Below are 21,198 nucleotides of genomic sequence, written 5' to 3' on the forward strand. Positions count from 1 at the left end.
TCTAGTGAGATAACTTGAAGCAAGCACACACGTTAACAGTAAATCTTATAAACCCGTTTGAAATACTTATAATACCTATTTATTTGTGATACAATGTTTGAAACTTTTGATTTAAAAAAAATATCCAGCTTTTAATTTTATTCAAACACATATAACTTCCGGTCTGGGGGTGACCGGCGGTCGTACACAGTAAAGCGTGGCTGCGGCTCCTCCCCCCTCGACCCGAAAGTCCTCCACTGCTGCTAACTGAACTGCGGAACCACAGCAGAGACTCAGTCCGCTGCTCGTCGATTTTCAGATGGAAGTTGATGTGTAGTGGTTTCCCCGAAGGCCTCCATGTCGAGCAGGAGCTTATGGACAGCAGCTAAGATAGCTAACGAGCGCAACCACAAGTTGTTAGTTAATGTAATACTAGCTAGTTGCGTCATTTGATAGCCACCGCTAACTTAGTTAGCTAGTCTCAGTGGTATACGACGTCAGTTTCAAAACAAAGCACGCAAAACGGAGAAAATCAGATCCAGCTGTCACCTCCAGAGTAGGTGGTGGCCAGACAAGCTAACTCGGTTGAAGTCTGTCAGTGACCTAAGGTATATTACGCCACCTAGACGCTGTTTTGTACTCTCCATTAATGGCCAATTAACGTTATTTTGCAGACCTTAAGTTGAAGAACGTTTCTGCAACCGTATTTTAACTCAACGAATCCAGCAACTAGCGTCGAGCTACGTGGTTGCACTGATACGATCAGATTCAACTTTTCTTGTAAACTTGGAGTTAAATGTCCGAGAAGAGTTCATCGTCCAGTTCGGATGAGGATGTGGACCCGGAATCCGGGCAGCCCCTGGAGCTTGGAGGCGTCCTAAGCAAGGTAACTTTAATTTAATCGGTGTGCAAGTGTTGCTGCACTAGATCACCTGCTGAGCGCGTGTTGCAGCTTTGTAACTGTGTACTTCACGTCTTGTGTGTTTACAGTGGACAAATTACATACACGGGTGGCAGGACCGATGGGTTGTGTTGAAAAACAATACTTTGAGTTACTACAAGTCGGAGGATGAACGGGAGTACGGCTGCAGGGGCTCTTTGTGCCTCAGCAAGGCAGTCATCACAGTAAGTATTTAAACTGGCCAACATCACAGCGAGCTTAGCACCTGTTCAGCATTTCAGTAAGTGAGGGCTCATAAGAGGATAGTTGTTTCTCTAGTAGGTCTCCCTGTTTTGATCTCTTCTTATTCTTAGCACACGCTCTCCATGTTCCTCTAAGACAGAAAGGTGAACATTAACTTATATTGAGGCTGTGTTGAGATTACAGATAGATATTTGAGCATACCAAGGGAACATTGCTTCAGTGATCATAGCGCTATCAATTGTTCGTGGCCCTTGTTATCTACTATAAATTAGCGTTTGCCCAGGGTTTCAGATGTAAGCTTTGACCACACACTGTAGAGGTTGGACCTACATTCTTCCTATTCTGGCCTCCTGTTAGTCAGATAAACTGAGACCTACCACCCTGGTTAAATATTCACTGCTCTCTCTCTCTCTGATCATACAAGTACAGAAGCCAAACAATTGGTTTTACTGTAATTTGCGCAGCTGTGTTCAATAGGATTACACGATTTTTAAAAGTACAACTTAAGAAGGTCACAGTGAGGTCCTGCTGCTTGTTGGTGTGAACATAATATCAGTTCCTATGCTTGTGCAGACCTGAATGGAGCACGGTTGTTTTGTAATTGCGCTATAGTAGCCAAACCAAGAATGTACACAGTTTTATTACACATGCTCACAAGTAATTGGAGCAACATGACCCAAACTTTTCCCTGCCTCTATTTTTTTTTTTTTCCACTAAAGCGGGGTCTAAGGACTCAGGAATGCACAAACAAATCTTTGCTTCTTAGCTCCCATGTAACAGCTACACACTGATACACAACTTGTAAGTAAAGACCGACACCAGAAGCTCCCATTGATTGTACATGTCATTGCATTTTCCCACCATTTATCAGTTTTAAGAGTTAATCTAGTATAAGTAATACTTAATATTTGTATATCTTGTATTAAATATTATTAAATTAATCTGATGCACACAGATGCGTTGTAAAATGTCACAAGAAGGAAAAGTTAGGATCTGACAATGACTAAGTCTTATCAGTGGACTGATAAGACTTTTCGTGAAGAAATGTACACGTTTGAAAAACAAAAAAAAAGCTAATGCCGTGTAGATACAGCTGTGCTTACGCAAAGGGGAAGAGAACGTTCCAGTCATAGGGAAAGCGTTATAAACTTCATTGTAAAGAGAAGGTTTATGGTCTGTGCCTGATGCAGCAGTGCAAGATAAACTGGATTTGTCAAAGCTATAATCATGGCTGGATGGGCACAAAGTTGCACACACCTTTATAGTGAAAATTTAAAACAGGAGCACTTTTTTCATATCCGACTGTTTCTGGTAAGGGAATACGGCAGCGCTGATTTTGTTAGGAACTTCAGTAAAAAGCATTTAAGGGTCATAAAAATCCACCCCATGCTTGTGCCCATTCTAAATATACAAGCTGTGAAATGCAATACCAGCGTTAAAGCATTACTACAATGTTACATAAAGTTTTGCAGGCTGACAATAGATGTCCAGAGTTGTGTGTTGCTGTTGTCAGTGGCTGCAAATAAGCCAGCACATGAGCAACATTCAGCAAATCTAATTAAACTTTGGCAGCATACAATTTTGTCAGCTGACAGAGCAGCTGTATTCTGAACACTGCTGAATAGGGAAAATGGGGGTGGGGACGGACAGAGATTGAACCCCACTGTGTCTTACTTGTTGCAGATCTCTTCTCAGCTGTAAGCAAATTCCAGTTTCAGAGGAAAGGAGAGAATTCTTTGTTGCACATGTTTTGGTGCCTGAGGCGGTTAGTAGCTGGAGCTGGGTGGGGTGTGTTGTAGAATGTGGAAGTGCAATAGTTGAAAGACTTGGTTGAGAAATTGACGGAAATCTTATGATGACCTTGGGTCAGGTGACAGTGTGCTGGAATAATCTGTTTTATGTAGCGCTGCTCCACTACGGTTGTTAAGGGCTACGACAGCAGGCTCAAGACATCATCTTCTAATTAAAATCCGTCTTTATTCCATGGCATATGCATTTCTGTGGCTGATTAAGTCCATATGTGTCTGGAATGTGTCATTGTTAGTAATCCTTTGCCACAGACAGAGGTGCTAAAGTGGGATTTTGCTCTTTCCTTAGAAATGTTATTCATTAAGGGAAAATGTTATTGAAATTTGTATTTTGATATTCAAATTTCTGGTTATTTTATTTTCTGACTCATGCACTCTAATAACTACCCATGCGCTCTGCCTTCTCTCTGCACAGCCTCATGAGTTTGACGAGTGTCGTTTTGATGTCAGCGTGAACGACAGCGTTTGGTACCTCAGAGCCGAAGATCCCGAGCACAGACTCCAGTGGATTGAGTCGATAGAACTACATAAGGTGAGCAGTTTGGTGATTTTTCTCTTTCTTCTGCATATTTTAAAATAAACTTTCTCCTTAGCTTCTTTTGAGATCATTGTTTGCCTGTCATACAGACTTTCTTGGGATTATATTATTTTTGCATGCGAGCTGCATTACCTTGACAGATTAATTTTAGGTAACATGATTTCAGTTCCTGTTGTCATCAGAGACAGCAGGAGCTTGTTGAGAATCAGAAAAGTGTTTCTTAAGCAGTATTGTGTTAGCTTTTCTTCCTTTTTTGTTGATGTAATCACTTAAAAATAGTTTTGCTGTCCGTGTTGTTGGGTTTTGTTTTTTGTTTTTTTTCAGCATTGGAGTTGAATTTGAGTTCAAGGCTTGTTTCTTTCTTTTTTCCCTTTTTTGAGTTTTATCTGTTTCCTTTCTTAGTGAACAGGGTGTGGCAGGGCAAGAATCAGACCCATACACACATACTGAGAGCTCTTTACCCTGGGAATGTGAGGAATCTGAAGAGTGAGGGGTTGATGTGGGGATGTTGTTACATAGTAGGCAGCTGTTTTCTCTGCAAGGACATCTGGTTAATGGTATATCACCTCTGAGCATAAAGTTTGTAAAACAAATTGGATATGGTTCAGGTAGTGTCTGAAAGGTTGTATTTAGGTGTGTGTGTGTGTTGGTATTTTGGACCTTCATTTTATAAGGCTGAGACTGTGTAACTTCGGATCACATGACTTCAGACTGTTGATACACAGTTGCCCCAAGGCCTCTACTTGGAAGCGGATTGTGGGGTTAGTCAGGGAACTTAAGGTTTAACTCTGAGTTTTGGGGCAAAAGTTACAAAGTTACCGGAGGTATTCATTTGATTGTGTGTCTCACTCAGTGTCTCGGCTGATTAAAGCACTTGTTGACCTTAAAAGATTATTTTCAAGTAAGTCATTTAAGTTAGTGGGGTTTTTTTTTTTTATACTTGTCCTTTACTTACTTCAAGTAAAGTTTAAGCGTAACAGCAGGTTATACATTTTAAATTCGATACATTTTTTTCTAACCCTATTCCTCATTGGTCATCTGGAGAAAACACTGTCTCTTTTATGTAAACACGTTCACAGCTTCCTCCCCCAAAACTGTGTGGTCTGTGTAAGATGATAACCAATGTCATGACACCATACCACATGGCGTGATGATAGTTGTTAGGCACATGCCTGCAATATCATCTGTAAAGAGAACGGGGTGGCAATGGTGGAGCTGCCAGTTCTCATGTTCTCTGGCAAAAGCCATATGAGCGGCATGGTGCACAGGTCCCACTAAAGTACACTGGACCCTCATGCCACCCTCATAGAGTCTGTTTCTGACAGTTTGGTTAGAAACATGTACACGAGTAATCCTCTAGAGGTCATGTTAAGGGCTTGCTCCATCTGTTTGTCATTGCATAAAGGAGCAGATCCTGCTGCAGAGTTGATGACCTTCTACAGCCCTGTCTAGATCTCTTGTTGTACCATCTTGTCTCCTCAGAAGTGACAAGGAAAGAGGCCACCAGCTGGAAATCTATTTTTTTTTTGGGGGGGGGGGGGGGGTTGTTGCCTCTCCGGTGCATCTATTGATACTTTGACTTGAACAGCATGCTTCCTAACTGGACAGACTGACATTCCTGAAGTTGAATGGAGATTTGTTGTTAACTTACTACTGCCTTTCTTTAAACTGCAGTGCATTACATCGGTGGTACATTCATTTCATGGTCCATGCCAAAATGATGTAAGAGACTTGTTTTTATAGTGGTTCTTATTGTAGCGCAGTGAACACGCACCATTCAAAAAACATTCACTTTTTCATGAATTCTCATAAGCCGTGCTTCTCCACCGAAGAGTGCTGTCAGTTCACTTTGTGAGTCCTGCTGGATGGTTTTTAGTGTGGGTGTGAGTGACCTGAGGTCAGCAGTCCATTAACAAGGGTGTGAGAGTATTTCAAAGTTATGTCTGAACTGTAACCCACAGCAACCTCAGTGAGCTTAATGAAGCACCACCTCAGCATTACTGTAGTGTTTGTACTGCTCCCAATTGGAAAAAGAAGGACTTGCATCATGCAGTGTACACTATGTGGAATATTGTTGTCTGTGTTTCCAGGCTAACTAGCATACACTAAAGTTTCTGCTGAAACTCTAAAACATGTGCTATAAATATAAATATTTCATTTGTAGGTTCTTTTTCTGTCCTAGTCCTCAACACTTCTTCGCAACAATAGAGCACACACATAACAGCATCTTTCCAGCATCAGTGTGATAGCAGTGCATTTCAGTGTAAATCGTTGAAGGTCACCCTTTTCTACTTTGTGGCGTTCTTTTTATTTTTTTATTTTTTTGTGTTCCACTTTTATAAATTCATACAGGGCAAGTTAATAATCAGTATTTAACAACTCTTAATTTGCTTTAATGTGGGGTGACTAATGATTCCAGCTTTTAAACACCCCAAAAGCAAATGGCTATTATATGTATATCACCGTGGCAAAATTAAGCTGGTCAGAGGTAGTTTTTGTGCAAATCCATTTGTGTTTTTATGTGTGGGTGTGTTTGTGTTGGTGGTGGGAAAAGTCGTGCTAAATGTGGGGACGTTAAGTGCCGCTCTCGATGAATAATACATTTGTTTAATCGCCTGTTCTCACAGCAACAAAATCAAGAGGGACACATAAAACTCCTTTGCACAGAGAAGGCTGATCCATTTAGGAGTATTCAAAGGGGTCATATAAGGGAGGGGGGGGAATACTTACTGTTTTATTTGTGGGTTTGCTGCCACTTCTTTGGGATGGTTTTGAGGACTGTCTGAACTTCACTGGTCCCTTCACATCTCTTTGTAAAGGAGAGATAAAAGGAAAGAAGTAGATAGAAGTAAAGCTCCAGACAAGTATTATCCCCTGCCTCCCACTCTCTGCTGCTCTCTCTCTCTCTGTTATAATATACAGTATGCTTCTTCACTCGCCCACCCATACTTTATTGGTTTATTACACAAACAGCCCCAGACAGCCTGCGTTTCGCTCTAATGCATACATGCATGCACCCTTCATTTTCTCCCTTCTCTCGCTCTTACTCTTCCATGCAAACACACACAATCACGGTTGCTTGCTCAGTGATGGATGCCGGACATAAGGACGGACAAGAGGAAAAGGTTTCACATATCAGGGTGTGTGGTCTGTTGATGGTTGTGTGCAGCGAGAGTGGAGGGCATGTTGGTGTTTTTGTCTTTGAGCCCATGTGTGTGACTGTAAAGGACTGACTGACAGGGGACTCCGTTTCACTACCAAGGAATTTAGAAGACTCCTTCCTTTGACTGAGACGGTGCAGCTAGTGTCTGCCTCGTCTCTGTTCGCTACGGAGGAAATGACTGCTTTTCTCTGTTCGTCCTTTGCTTTTCTTGTAGCTCTGTTCTTTTACTTGATGAGCTGAGCTAAAGCCTGCATGGCTTCTCTTCTCCTCCTCCTATTTCCTTTTGTTTAATAGTGAGGTGTGTCCGGGGAAACGGGAATACCGGATTAAAGCTTCTGAACTGTCACAACATTGGGAGTGTTGGGGGAAGTGGCTGGCCATGTTGAGGCCAGCAAACCGCCGGGACTGCCGCAGTGTCCTGCTCTGCTTTGGCTGTTGGAATGGCCGGATGGTGGGCTTTTAGCACTTTGGCATGCTGCTTGCTCCCTGTCACCCATCACTAAAATCTTTAATTATGATTCTAGTTTTATGGCAATAAAAATGATGTGATCCATCTCTTCCGTTGCCCCCACTGCATAAATTTTATTGTGCTTGCATGTAGTGTTTTAAATTGAGATATAAGAAGAACTAGTCTCTTTAATGAACTTCACTGCATGCCAGCCTTAGTCACTATTAGTAGGAAATTAGACCGAAACTGCATAGCTCATAGCTAACCTCAGATGTATCGACAATCTCTGAGGAGTTTACATCACATTTACCCTCATTTCATCAGCATCAACATTATAAAACCTTCAGATCAGGACGCCATTTCATTCGTCGAGAATGAGTGGAGTTAAGTTTGCATGGTTGTCATGCAACATAAAAATGCCAGTCTCTGGTCATAGGTTGGTCTCGTCATTGCTTCATTGCACTTTACTGCTTTTTCTGTTTGTACCAAATTAGCAACACTGTAAAAATAACATCTGTCATCTGCACAAAATGGTAATTATATATTGTCAATCAAATGTAATAATCTGCATTAGCAACAAATGCAGAAAAGAATAAATATATTTTAGATTGAAGGCTCTAGTGTTTAGAAAGCATTGAGGATGTCGCATTTCACTTAAAACTGGATTTTTAGTTGGGATACTATTATATTAGCAGTTTAAATCAGCTTTTACAGTATTTATTTATTTTTGCATTTATGTATTTGTTTTTTATTTTGTTGTAAGATATCTGTAACACTTTTTGCCAAAACTTTATTAACCCATGTAGCTCTTAAGTGTATTCACTGGCTTTCTTAATAAGAATTAATAAATTTTCATGTTTTGTTAAAGTCATTATTACTCTAAGACATCCATCAGCAAATACAGTTGCTATGGCAGTTATCTGGATATTGATATTTGTGGCTCGGCATTGACACGCTGAAGCTTTGCTCTCTGTGGGTAGAGATTTAGAAAATCTTCTCTTTTTTTTTTTTTTTTTTTTAAGTTATGTTTACATTTTGCTGGCTATCCAGTGACAGCCAGCCCGAAAGCAGAAGATTGTTTTAAAACAAACAGTTGCTTTGACTTTGGACTCTCAGTGTATTTGTGTGTGTAGTCTGTGTCATTACAGTGTACAGTTCAATGAATGTTTCTGTGGTTAGTTAAGTGAAGGTGCTTTATTGTCACTGTTTTGAATTTAAATTCGTTCTGTGGTGTTTTTTGTGTGGTGATAATGTGTGTCTTGTATGAAAAATACAAATGTTGTAAAAGGTTAATCACAACACTGGTAGAGGGGAGGAGTAAATCTGGTTGTTACTTAAATCTTGTCTTTGTGTAGCTTTTGAAACAGAGAAGCTATATACTGCTTTGTACTAAATACATGCTTTAATATGTCAGTTTTATCGTGTTTTGAGATTGCCTGTCCAGCTCGTTCTCACTAATGTTACATCTCGGAAACAATTCACCACAACTTTACGAAGTGTTTTTGGACATAATTCAAGAATTCATAAGTGAACAGCCTGTTTTTACAGCAGCCATTTTAATACGAAATGATAGATAAACACACATGAATCACATAAATTAAAGCATTGTACCTAAACAGTACAAACCTTCAGTGGTGTTTTAATCACCTATTTCATGTGAGAATGGCTGCTGGAAAAAGGTTTGTGACTAAAATTTAGACAAATATCTGCAATAAATTCATGAAGTATTGACATTTGATAACTAAGAGGTCATGTGCAGACAGATACAGATGTAAACTGCAGCTTGACTGCTTGCAGAAGGCATGCAACTGTGAAGCAATAACCATGATGTTAATATCACAGCAAACTCTTTATTGAGTGATTAAGTTTTCTGTTGCTATGGTTTTAAACACTTAGATCGTTACCTGGTTGCCGCTGTTTGATGTCGGTTTTCTCAGTCTCTCACTGTGGGATATTACAGCAGAGGAATTCACGTGGGCGCTCTGTCAAGATTGTCACCTGATCCCTCTTCAGTTTGCTCTCTGTCGTTAGGAAATTTTTCTGCATGCCAATTAGCCAACGGAAATAGCTTGCAACCATGTCTTAATTTTGAAATCAAGTGGAAAATTGGACATAAAGCCATGACTAAACCTTGGGAAATCACCTGAGAGTCTTAAAACATATTACCACCATGGCAAAATAATGTTTCCGTTTATGCTGTGTAAATGGTAAATGGCCTGTATTTATATAGCGCTTTACTAGTCCCTAAGGACCCCAAAGCGCTTTACATATCCAGTCATCCACCCATTCACACACACATTCCATGTAAGGAAACATGCGCATTTAAATGAGAGGCTTTAATAATATGGGTTATGAAGTTGCTGTCTGTATGGACACTTTGACAACTGTGTGTGGCATGTACAGCTTTAGAGATTTTTGGCTTGGTATTAACACTTACTAAACTAAAATATATATATTACATATTTATATAGATCTCTTTTTACTTTGCTGACTCAGTAGTGCAGGAATCGTGAAGTCATCAGTTTGCTGTTGCAGAACGGATGTCATCACTGCCACTCCCTAAATCCTGGTCATAAATCAATTTTGTCATTTCAAATGAAACGATACACTGCATGTTAGCACACACATCACAATAGTTACAAGAAACCCTTGTGAAGTTACTAAAGTAGCTTGACAGTTATTTCCATGGTTACTCAGCCACCACGCATTGGGCCTAAAGGCTGGGTTTCTGCATGTCTCTTCGTCAACCTTGGCCAGTCTCTGCAGACTGTGAGGGAATGTTTCTGTGTAGGTGTGGGTCCTGCTCGGGTCCAGCTCAGCATTAGTCAGGAACTGAGCTCCCTATGTCTAACTTTGATGATCACCAGGTTTTCTTATTATATTGCAGTTTGTTTAATGTTTAATGTGCCTTTTTACTGATCTTTTGTTCCTTCCTCTTTGTCTCTTCACCTTTTTGTTTCGTGTCTCTCTTGCTGTCCTCCCACATTCCCACGCACCTGCAGGCTGAGTCTGGTTACGGTTCAGAGACGAGTCTGAGGCGTCATGGTTCCATGTTGTCTCTCACCTCAGCAGCTAGTGCCTTGTCTTCCACATCTACATCCTCCTTCAAGGTAAATCATCGTCATCAGTGACTGAGTTGAAAGATCTGGTTAAGCGTGACATCTCTTTTTTCTTTTTTTTCAGTCTTTTATATTATCTTTTTCCTGTTTGCATCTCTTCGTCTCCCCCCCCCCCCCCCCCCCTGCTCAGAAGGGGCACAGGTTGCGTGAGAAATTTGCAGAAATGGAAACTTTCCGAGACATCCTGTGCAGACAAGTGGACACCCTGCAGAAGTACTTTGATTCCTGTGCCGATGCCGTTTCCAAAGATGAATTTCAGAGGGACAGAGGTATACCAGTTGTTGACCTTGCATAGCATCAGATTTACTTCAAAAATAGATGTACATTTGTTTTGAGTTGCCTCTGTTTGTAAAACAGTGATCTCTGGAGCAGTGTGGGGGAGTTGGCTTTGTTGTTTACTGGCACAGCAAAGCAGAACATTAACAGAGATCTTTTTTTTATCCGTTTCATGCAGTATGAGAGTAGGTAATGCTCATTGAGAAAGGATTCAGAAATCAATAACTTAACAAGACATTATGTGGGTTTAAATTTGCTGTCAGGTTTTTTATTTGTACTATGTTTATTGAATTTGTATTACAATGCAGACACAACCCTAATTGTTTATTTGCACAAAGATATTTAATGTGTTACCTGCAATTATGTGGACGTGGATTATTCAGTAACATGAAATAGGTTTTAAAATATTATAAGTTATACACTAATAACTATGCAGGGCAGGGAGATGAAGCTATAACTGCTTGTTGTTTTCTAACTAGTAGAGGATGATGACGATGACTTTCCCACTTCTGCGAGACCTGACAGCGAATATAATCACAACAATAATGGCAGCAAAGAGAAATGTGAGTCTATCTGTAAATACTCTTTGACTTTCCATTGCATTACTTGGCTTGATTATAACAAATTCAGTGTAAGTGTGAACACCATTGTTTATTTTTGTTCTTGCTTTCTCTCTTCCTCTCTGTGCCAGTGTTTTCTCCTGCCAGTCCTAAAGGTATTAATGGGATAGACTTTAAGGGTGAAGCCATCACTTTCAAAGCCACCACAGCAGGCATCCTCTCCACTTTGTCACACTGCATCGAGCTGATGACGAAACGAGAAGACAGCTGGCAGAAAAGACTGGACAAGGTACGGCTTTGGACAAAGAGTAAAGTTTCCCCAATGGGCGTGTCTGCAGCCACCGCTGTGGGTACTGCTGCTGACTGAGGAGCTGAGTGTTGCTTCCATTTCCCTTAAAGAGCTCGATGTTATCATTTGGGCTCTGTCTCTGAGGTTGTGATGCAACACTCGGTTGTCTAGACTTGATACTTACAGTATTGTAACATTTATAATTAAAAAGGTGCAGTTTTTGTTTTGGAAAGGTTACAAGGTGATTCTGTATTAAATATATAGCTTTGACTAAATAGTGTAGACTTGACTCTTTTGGAGTTATTAGTTTAGATGTGCTTCTTCAATCTTTCAGTCTTTATTTTTCTTCAGTCTGTGTGCGTCTTCTATTAAGTGACTCATTATTCTGGGATTCTGCTCTTGCACTTTATATTCTATGGGAAATATTAATGAAATAAACTGCTTGCAAGATGCTTTGCAGTTCAATTCTTCATCCAAGCACCTGCTGTAAATGCAAAGCAAATCTCATTCATTACAAAAGGAGACTGGAGACTATGCTCAGGCAGCAAGAAAAATCATTTCAGCCGTCCTTATAATCCAACTATCCACTGAAAGGTTTAATGTGAACTTGCTACCAAGCATCATTGGCAAATATGGGTTGGTAAATACATGAATAAGTCAGACTTCCTATAACGCACTCATATTCATTAATATTCAGTGAGTGGCCTGTGTCTTTAAAGGAATGCTCTTCAGAGCTCATATAATCCGACCTCGTCAAACCAGTTCTTTTCCCTGTGTAAGGTAGGTGTGCTCCTGCCCAGCCCTCAAAGCCGGGAAGCCTTTTACAGTTAGAATACCTGAGTGACACTACCTCAAAGTTATCAGTGTTTTGATGTATATTAGCATACACTCAGAGGAACAGGACACACCTCACCTCACACTTGAAGTTTACATTAGAAGATGAGTACTCGGACTTCAAGGCAAAGTTTGCCAAAGCGAATGTTACAAAGGAGGACGACAGAGCTGCTCAAACACCAGACACAAAAATGGATACCTCTGCAGACCCACGGCCATTTCTTTACAGTAGGTCTCTGTATGTCAGGGTCCTGGTTGTCCACAACTTACTGCAGTATCACATTCTGGTTATTTTGTGTTTTCTGGAATATATCTAGGCCTCTCTTTGCACTTTGTTCAGTTTCTTTGACTTTGTGTCTTATTTTTCTGCATTTAATAATATCTCGTTAGAGCTTAATTGTTTTGTATTATAGATGAGCCTGTTTGATTCAGCTTACCTGTTGTTTTTTTTTTTGTAATTGCTGTACTTCAAAACTTTGTCTTAAGTATCTTTTTTCCTGCAGTTCAAGTTGTTAGACTGTATTTTTGTTCATCTTCTTTTGCAGACAGGCGATTTACTGCATTCCTGTTATTTTAAGTGATAGATTTTATTATAACAGTGACACTGGAATATAGTCCAACTTCTTTAGTTCTCTATTCAAGCAATCATTGAGATTATTTGTGTGAAATGACAGTTTTTGTCCCTGGCAAATAACATTATAGACACACAATTAAAATATTTAAAACTTGTTTAACAGATGGCTGAATAATGGGGTAGTTGACTTCACTTTTATGATTTTTTTTCTTTTTTTTTTTTTTTAAATCACCTGTCATGTTGTTAATTTAAGCATAGTGTTTGGTGTGACAGGAAATGTTTCCACACAAACTCCTGACAATGTTATGAGAATGAGGCTGGGACATTGTCTGAAGTAAGACATAACACACAACAGGAAACAGTGTATTTCTGTCCACACACTATTGGAAAAAAACTCTGTTTGGTTTTGGGGAGGAAGTTGCTTGTATAAAAACGACACAGGAGACCTTTCTCTTGCGGTGAATTAAACAGGCAATTCATGTGCTTGGCTGGAAATCACACCTTTTTTTTACCAGGTTAAAAACTGTTTAAAGTAGAATCGGACTGCAGTGGACGGTTGTGTTGTCACATGCCCTTCTGCTGGATGACGTCAAGAAAAGGCTAGGGCTACAGTGCTGGTTCAATGGGTTTCTGTGTTTACACGCTCTACGTTTTTATTCAAAGTTTCAATACAGCTGAACTAACCATAACAGCATCTCGTGTGTGTGTGTGTGTGTTGTGTGTGTGTGTGTGTGTAGGAGCTGGAAAAGAGGAGGAAAGTAGAAGATGCCTACAAGTCTGCTGTGAATGAACTAAAGAAAAAGTCACACTATGGAGGCCCAGACTACGAGGTACAATGAAATCAGATAAGCTGAATGGATTAGATAAAAACTAGATGACGAAAGTAGGAAGATTTCCTGATGTTGCACATCCCTGTTGTTTTTAATCTTGGGTGAGGCTTTTCTCACAGGAATCACAAATTCTGACATTGTGTGCTTGTTATTGTTTGTTCACAGGAGGGGCCCAACAGTCTGATCAATGAAGAGGAGTTCTTTGATGCAGTGGAAGCTGCACTGGACAGACAAGACAAGATAGAGGAGCAGGTGTGATGAAGACCTAAATGGGCCTCGCAAAGTCAGGACATGTTTCAAAAACATGAATCTCCAATAAATTAATCTATAAACAAGTGTCTATTTCTGTTTACTGTTTCCCTCAGTGCCAGTCAGAGAAGGTCAGAAAACCTCGACTAACTCTGGCTTCCCCTAGTGATGCCTACTCCACCATCGGTACACACAGATTTGCCAACAAGGTGCGCAGCATATTTTTATTGTCACTATACCTTTCACCCTATTCCTATCCCACTGTGTTGTAATTTAAGGCTACAAGTTGCTGCTCTTTTCTTTGCCTAATCATTCCTGTAAAAATCAAAGGCAGCTTACAGCCTACTTGGTGCTGACTCCTGAAAAATTACTCATGATGTGGTCATGTGTCATCTTAACTGTTTAATGTCTTAACTGTGGGGCAATCATTTTGTGCCCACTGCAGTGTTTTTCAAGAGCTAACATGATGGCTTCATATGAAATCCTACTTTAGCAGGTTGTGGTTGTTCTCCTCTGCTCTGCTGCCGTGGTGTCTTTTTCAGTTTTTGTTGTTTATTCCTTTCTTTTTCAACCCTCTCTCCGCTGTACAGCCCTATAGCCACTCTTCTTCCTTGTCCTCGATCGAGCTAATCAGTGCTTCAGATGACATTCACAGATTCAGCCCTCAGGTACTGTGCTTGGTCAGCTAAGAGCAGCCTGCTGCTTTCCATGACAATCAGAGAGAGCATGAGCAAACGGCATGTCTACTAACCATTCGCTCCAGGTTTTCACTAATATTTTGAGGATTATAGTATACTAGTGTTTATACATTGTGCTGTACATTGACCCATGAGGGGGGGGGAAACCTACCTAGTCAGAGTTGAAATTTCCCGAGAGAGCAGGTTGAGTTGTCCTTACCACAAAGTAGGTCTTCTGTGCATGTTAGGAATTTGGTTCATTTCCTCCTCCTTTCTTCACTGCACGCTTCTCCTTCCACAGCATGAACAGGCATGAATCCAGGCTAGCTTTGCACTATATTTTTAACTCATTGTTGAGATGTTAAATAACACCCCAAGCAGTATCAAGTGCCTAATATTTATTTGGCTACTGCTTTGTGGATAATGTATTTGCTTAAGACATTCCTGTGATTCTGACACACCAGTAGTTTTCCTCATGCCTCCTATGTTGTTAAACAATAGCAGCATAGGTGGAAGGTGTGTTGATTGGTCAGGGCTGTCAATCATTACACCTGAGCATAGGAACCTCAGGTTCCTCTCTAACTGTGCCTTGTTGGTAACAACAGGAGAAGACTGCCTAACACATCATTAAATCAATATCTGACTCTTAGGTGGAGGAAACTGTGCAGAATCACATGGCTTACTCCATCCAGGAGGTGGGGGGCGATGCCAACTGGCAACTGGTGGTAGAAGAAGGAGAGATGAAGGTGAGGAGAGAGAATGCTGTGAATATTTAAATCTCATTGATGTTTTAAAAGTTATTATGGTGATTTAAAACTTTTAAATGGCTGGAAAAAAAATCATCTTAGTTTTTAGTAACGGGTGAAGTTGTTAGTGTGTTTATAATATTCTGTCTGTGGTGCTGTGTAACAGGTATACAGGAGGGAAGTGGAGGAGAACGGCATCGTCCTGGATCCCCTCAAAGCGACACATGCTGTGAAGGGGGTAACTGGACATGAGGTCTGCCACTACTTCTGGGACACTGCAGTCCGATTGGACTGGGAGAGTAAGATCTGTGTTTTAGTCCAACATATTATTACTATTTGACTCTCGTTGTGTTATTGCCATGACCTGATGTGAACTCTCCCTCCCACAGCCACCATTGAAAATTTCCACGTTGTGGAAAAGCTCTCTGATAATGCCATCATTGTGTACCAGACACACAAGGTATACTGAGTACATGGTGCCTTTTCATCAGTAGCATTAAACCACCTGTTTTTGATTGATTTGCCTGCTGAATTTTGTCTTTCATGTTTTAGAGAGTGTGGCCTGCCTCTCAGAGAGATGTGCTGTATCTGTCAGCCATCAGGATGATTCCACCAAGAAATGAAAACGACCCCGACACATGGCTGGTCTGCAACTTCTCTGTGGACCACGATGACGCCCCTGTAAGATTAACCCTCTGAGGCTTGCATTGTTTTCCATCATGTGTTCATATAACCGCCCAACTCTCTGATACCATTCAGCGACTGAGTGGTGTTAAACATGCTGTTGTGCCTACACTCTGGCACAGTGAGTGATTACATATCAGGCTCATTGAAATCTTGGTATGCTTCTGAATGATGAAACAGTCCAAATATAACACTAAGTTAGCAGTGCCAAGAGAAGTGAGGACTTTGTGAGACAGTCTCACAGTTACTGCCTCAATTCTGCTGCTATAAACACACAGTAAGTTTCCAGGATAAATTTCCATCTCGGGGAGCCATTTGCTGTCATAAACACGCTCTTTCCTGGCAAATGTTGAGATGCTTAATCTGTCTGTGCCTGCCTGCAAAACACTGGAGTACAGTATCTACAGCATTATATACTGTGGTTAGTTTTCAATGATAAGAAACTTCCACCTAAAAACAGAAAGCAAATTGGGATAATAGATTTTCACTGTTAGATTCTGAAATCAACACTTTGTGTCCGCCTATCAAATCAGCCTTAATCAGCCTCTTCTGCATATATTATGTTAGTATGCACACTAATGTAAATAGCAAGTAGATTGTTGTCAGAGAGTAATTAGGTCTGGATTTGAGCTTTAATGCATTAACTGTGTTTTTGTCAGACAAAGACTGTTTTGAGCATGTTTGTATTTGTTTACATCAAAGTACTGTGTTTAGTTCATTAAAGCTTTTACAAACATTTTTTTTTTTTTTTTAAACAAGACTTTTTTGGGGCGAAACAGAAGAACAGCATTAATCTTACTCACCCTGTCAGTTCATCTACAGTAAGAGTTGTGTTAGCTTGGGGGGTTGTTTGTATTTTGTTTTTGATTATTATTATTGTTGTATTTATTTGTCTATTTTAACTTTCAGCCCACAAACCGGTGTGTTCGTGCCAAAATCAATGTTGCCATGATCTGCCAAACGCTGGTCAGCCCACCAGAGGGTGACAAAGAAATAAGCAGAGACAACATCATGTGTAAGATCAACTATATTGCCAATGGTAAGTACCTCTGAAGATCATCTAGTTTTGATCTTAGCATATGTGCCTGAGGCAAGATCAACGGCCAGCAAAACAAAACCTGTGTAGCAACAACAATCCTGCTATAATGCAACCTACTGTAAATGCCAGAGGCTCCAACCAAACCTCAAATCAGTTTTTCAGTTTTACTCAGTCTGCATGTGTCCCTACACATACAGTGGTGGGAAATAATTATTGTATTATTATTATTATTATATTATTATCATTGTAAATGTGCGTTCTTGAGCAGGGGGATTTCTAGTGCTGTGAGATTTCAGTCCATTGCAGTGTAGTGTGTTGCTGATGGTGACTGTGGTCCCAGCTGCCTTCAGATCACTAATAAGCTCCTTCAATTTAGTTTTGGGCTGATCCATCACCTTTCGCGTGATCATCTTCACATCATAGGCATAATCTTGGAGCTCCAACCTGAGGATGACTGTTGGTGCGATTATTTAGAAATTGAGAAATGTATAACCATCAGTCACTGAGCTTCTTGCTGATGGTCTTGTAGACAATTCCAGCCTGTCTGCAGGTCTAAGATCTGGTCCTTGATACCCTCTGGCAGCTCTTTGGTCTCACCCATGGTAATGGAGAGGTTGGAATGGATTTTGTGGACAGGTGTGCTTTATACACCGAACAAGCTGCTTTCTGTAAATGACTGACTGATTGTTATCAGTGTGGGAGACAGAAATCTGTCTGGATTGTAGAGCATCAAATACTTAGGAGTCAATGACGTGCAAAATGATCTATAACATTTATGTAACATGTTTTTCTAGATTTTTTTGCTTGATATTTTGTCTCTCTCCTTCAAAATGAAACTACCATAAAAGTTAGAAATTGTTTGTTTCTTTGTAAGTAATCAAACTCAAGTTCATTATTGCCCCACTTTATATGAAAAAACACTAGGCAATAAATAAGAAAAGCACACATGGAATGTTCCAGCTGGCACATATACATATATCAGCTGGGTTGATCCTCGGATTCAGTTTAAATGGTTCAGACAAAGAAATTATTGTTGATTTACATATAGAGACAACAAAAGGCCTTAAAAGAAAAAATATGTATCGAGTAGTTTCAGTGTATCTGGATCCAATGTGACAATCTTTAGCTTGGTAACATCTTGTGTCACAAGTTAAAAATGAATATACACCTTTATCCTCATTTGAAACAATCTGATATCAGCATTTTTACACTTAGTACAGCTGCTCTGACACATGGATCACACAGTCTGGGTTTCTTTGAAATTTCAGTCCAGGCCTCTTCTCTAAGAGGCTGTTACATAAAGGAGCGCTGCAGGGGGAATCTTGAGCCAGTTTATTGCCGGGGATGCTGAGCAGTTCAAAGGATGTTCATTTAATAAATCTTACATTTCCTTCTCCCACTAGAGGGCACCTCTAAACAGTTACAGCTCTCTGTGCACTGAATCACTGAGTTATTGTTAATTGTTTTATCATAAGTCAGCAGGAACACATTGGTTTTTGTTTTCATCTTTGTCTTTATTCCCTCACTCCTGTGTGGCTGCAGTAAACCCCGGAGGCTGGGCTCCAGCATCAGTACTCAGAGCCGTGGCCAAGAGAGAATATCCCAAGTTCCTCAAACGCTTCACCTCCTACGTCCAGGAGAAAACTGCTGGGAAGCCTATCCTTTTCTAAATTTAAACAGGTAACCACAGAAACACTGTTATTAGCAGCGGGATCTTCTATACTTAGTTGTATTTGTATTCTTTTGTTTTGTATCCTGACTTTATTACACTATTTGAGATATCTCCTGGTTGATTTCGTATCTGTTATTTTGAATCAGCCAGCAGATCCATACACTTACTTCAATTTATTCTTTGTATTCTTTTAATCCTGCTCATTTCAGCTTTCAGAGGTGCCAAGTTCACCTGCTGGGGAGACTGCGTTGTTGAAGTGACTGTTGAAGATCACATGACCATTCACGTGTCACCGCACCATCAGGACGTGCTGCTTGAAGATGAGACTGCTTTTGGCCCTAATGGATCAGTAGTTATCATCTTAGATTGTAACCTGTTGGTCATGGGTTCGTTTGTACGTAAGCTGAAACATTTCCTAAACAGTCTTCAAATTGTTACCGATAATTTGCTTTTTGTTTTTTATTTGTTTTTTTTTGTTAGGGTTCTTTTTTTTCTTTTTTTTTTGTAAATTGTTTTGTACATTTACTATGATTAAACTTTTCTTGAACTTTTGGGGGGTTTGCTCTAATCACTAGTATTACAGCTACTTGTTTTGCTGCTGCTAAAGTAACTACCATGAAAGAGGAAAGAGAACAGATACTTACAGTGAAAGCACAGATGAGGTGTGGTACACTATTTCCTCTTTCTTGCCTTTTGCTGATCCTCTTGTGACGACTCTTTGTAGTTTGATGGGGGGTCAGAGCCTAAAGCTTTGAAGTCTTTACATTTCTAGATTGTTATAAAGTAGCTTTCAGAGAACACCGTGGACACAATGTATTGTACAGATAAAACGGTAAGATTTCAAATAGATTATCAATTGTGATAAATGTGAATTGACTCTTAAATGCTTGAATTTGATGACAGAAATGGGCAGATTAGATACAACAAGAGTGATGAGGAGCACTTACTAAGTCTAATTGACTTGTGTTGGACAATATTTTCAACTATCCAGATGATGTCGTTAGTTAGATGCTAAGTTGCGGTATTTGCATGTATTTGTCAGTCAGCATGCTGTTGCTGACAGATATTTGCAAAGGACCGGCCCTAGTGTCTGGTTTGAAGATTCCTCTCTTTCTTTGAGAGCTGAATGAATACATTTTGTACCCTCTAGGTTTTCTCATCTCTATTTTCAGACCCTGGTGAGGCAGGGAAAAGAAAATCTTTCTGTTCACTCAAGAGTGTCAGATTTATAAATTACTCCTGCTTGCTTTTAAGCGGAATTGTTATTAAATGTTAAATAGGCTTATCATTTTATAATGTGTTCCTTATGTTCTCAGTCAGATGATTTTACATTTCAGATGCCACACTACCGTGCAGTGGTTTCCTGCACTTTGACTGATAAACTACCCCCAGTATGCCTTAGACGCCAGGAGTTCTGGCTTTCTCTACTGTTCAGCCACCAGACGTGCATTTATCAACACTGAAATCAAACTGGGTGGGGTTGGGAGGGGGAGGGTCAGCATTTCACATCATCTTACCTCAAGGTTTCAATTTCGACTGTGTTCAATGCCATCAATAGTTGGGAGTTTAGCAGTCAGTAGATCTGCATGGTTTGAAAAAAGAGATTTGAGGTTAGGAGGGATCTGGATAATTGTTTTGCAGATAATGATAAGAGCTAAATCTCTGAGCGGTGTCAGCTGAAGAATGCATTTAGTCTTTTTAATTTTGATATTTTTGTCAGTAATCTACACACTTTGTATATTTCTAAGTTGTACATCAGAAGTGTTATTTGCACTAAATGTATTGCAATTTGACAATGTTCTGTAAATTAAAATGAATATACAAAAAACTGTAAGTGTTTTTGGTGTTTTATGGTTTAGTTTAGTTTAGTTTTTAAGTTATTACAAACACAGACCTGGAGTCAGAAAAAATGCACTTTATTGTGTCACGAAAGATCTTGAACTTGATTAAAAGCGTTGCCATCAGTGTAGGTGTTCCATAGGGATCCATTCTTGGACCTATTTTATTAACACTTTAAGTGTGTGTCTGTGTATAATCTATATCTCTGTGTATATAATATTTTTGTGTTTTTTACTGTCAGCTGCATTGTATCACATCTGTGTAATTTATGTAGAGCGTTTACATTTTCACACCACCTTCCAATGTCAGGTTTACCAAAGTAGTCCTAAATTAAGTTTTGCTTGTTACAAAATTTTTTGTTTCTACTATGGTTATTCCACCAGAATATGCTTGAATATTGTTACTGCATTCCTGAACAACACTAATTTTAGTGGTTGTATGTGATACTTGATTAATTTCTGACTTCTCAGAGACGTTCAGTGGCTTCAAATGTGGGTAAAAAGCTTTTTATTTTAATCAGGTTGTTTGATTGTTTTTTGACAGATTTCGAAAATATTCTTTTTTTCTTCTTTTTATAAAAGGTAGTTATTTTTTTTTTTAACTTTCAGCTGTAGTCTGTATTTTACTTATTCATCAGTCCTTAAACACAATCATGGCAACATTAGAAAGAATAACTACTGACATCTAGCGGTGAATACTTTACACTACATACACTTTAATGCAAGTTAGC

At 39.7% G+C, this 21,198-nt stretch overlaps 1 protein-coding gene across 4 annotated transcripts; it reads left to right on the forward strand.

Moving 5' to 3' along the window:
* Window positions 1-184: 184 nt before the first annotated feature.
* On the forward strand, window positions 185-19,978 carry LOC113032943 (ceramide transfer protein-like). Of its 4 annotated transcripts, XM_026186091.2 has the most exons (19): window positions 185-535; window positions 654-865; window positions 970-1,104; window positions 3,347-3,463; window positions 10,083-10,190; window positions 10,330-10,468; window positions 10,955-11,038; window positions 11,167-11,324; window positions 13,470-13,562; window positions 13,728-13,814; window positions 13,928-14,020; window positions 14,402-14,479; window positions 15,139-15,234; window positions 15,401-15,533; window positions 15,624-15,694; window positions 15,787-15,915; window positions 16,828-16,957; window positions 18,500-18,637; window positions 18,839-19,978. In XM_026186091.2, exons 2-18 carry the CDS (start codon window positions 776-778, stop codon window positions 18,625-18,627), a joined length of 1,869 nt encoding a protein of 622 aa, XP_026041876.1. In that variant the 5' UTR covers window positions 185-535; window positions 654-775; the 3' UTR covers window positions 18,628-18,637; window positions 18,839-19,978. The 4 variants fall into 4 exon arrangements, with proteins under 4 accessions (XP_026041876.1, XP_080165281.1, XP_026041877.1 ...); XM_080309155.1 differs by having other exon boundaries at window positions 185-865; XM_026186092.2 differs by having other exon boundaries at window positions 185-865; window positions 10,958-11,038.
* The last annotated feature ends 1,220 nt before the right edge of the window (window positions 19,979-21,198 follow it).

Source organism: Astatotilapia calliptera, chromosome 12 (assembly GCF_964374335.1).
Source record: "Astatotilapia calliptera chromosome 12, fAstCal68.1, whole genome shotgun sequence".
Lineage (NCBI taxonomy): Eukaryota > Metazoa > Chordata > Actinopteri > Cichliformes > Cichlidae > Astatotilapia > Astatotilapia calliptera.

Coding starts and splice junctions, on each gene's coding strand:
- LOC113032943 (XM_080309155.1), top strand. CDS start 776: ATGTCCGAGAAGAGTTCATCGTCCAGTTCGGATGAGGATGTGGACCCG. Junction 10,469..10,954: donor TGAATTTCAGAGGGACAGAG/GTATACCAGTTG, acceptor TTTTCTAACTAG/TAGAGGATGATGACGATGAC. Junction 14,021..14,401: donor CACACAGATTTGCCAACAAG/GTGCGCAGCATA, acceptor TCCGCTGTACAG/CCCTATAGCCACTCTTCTTC.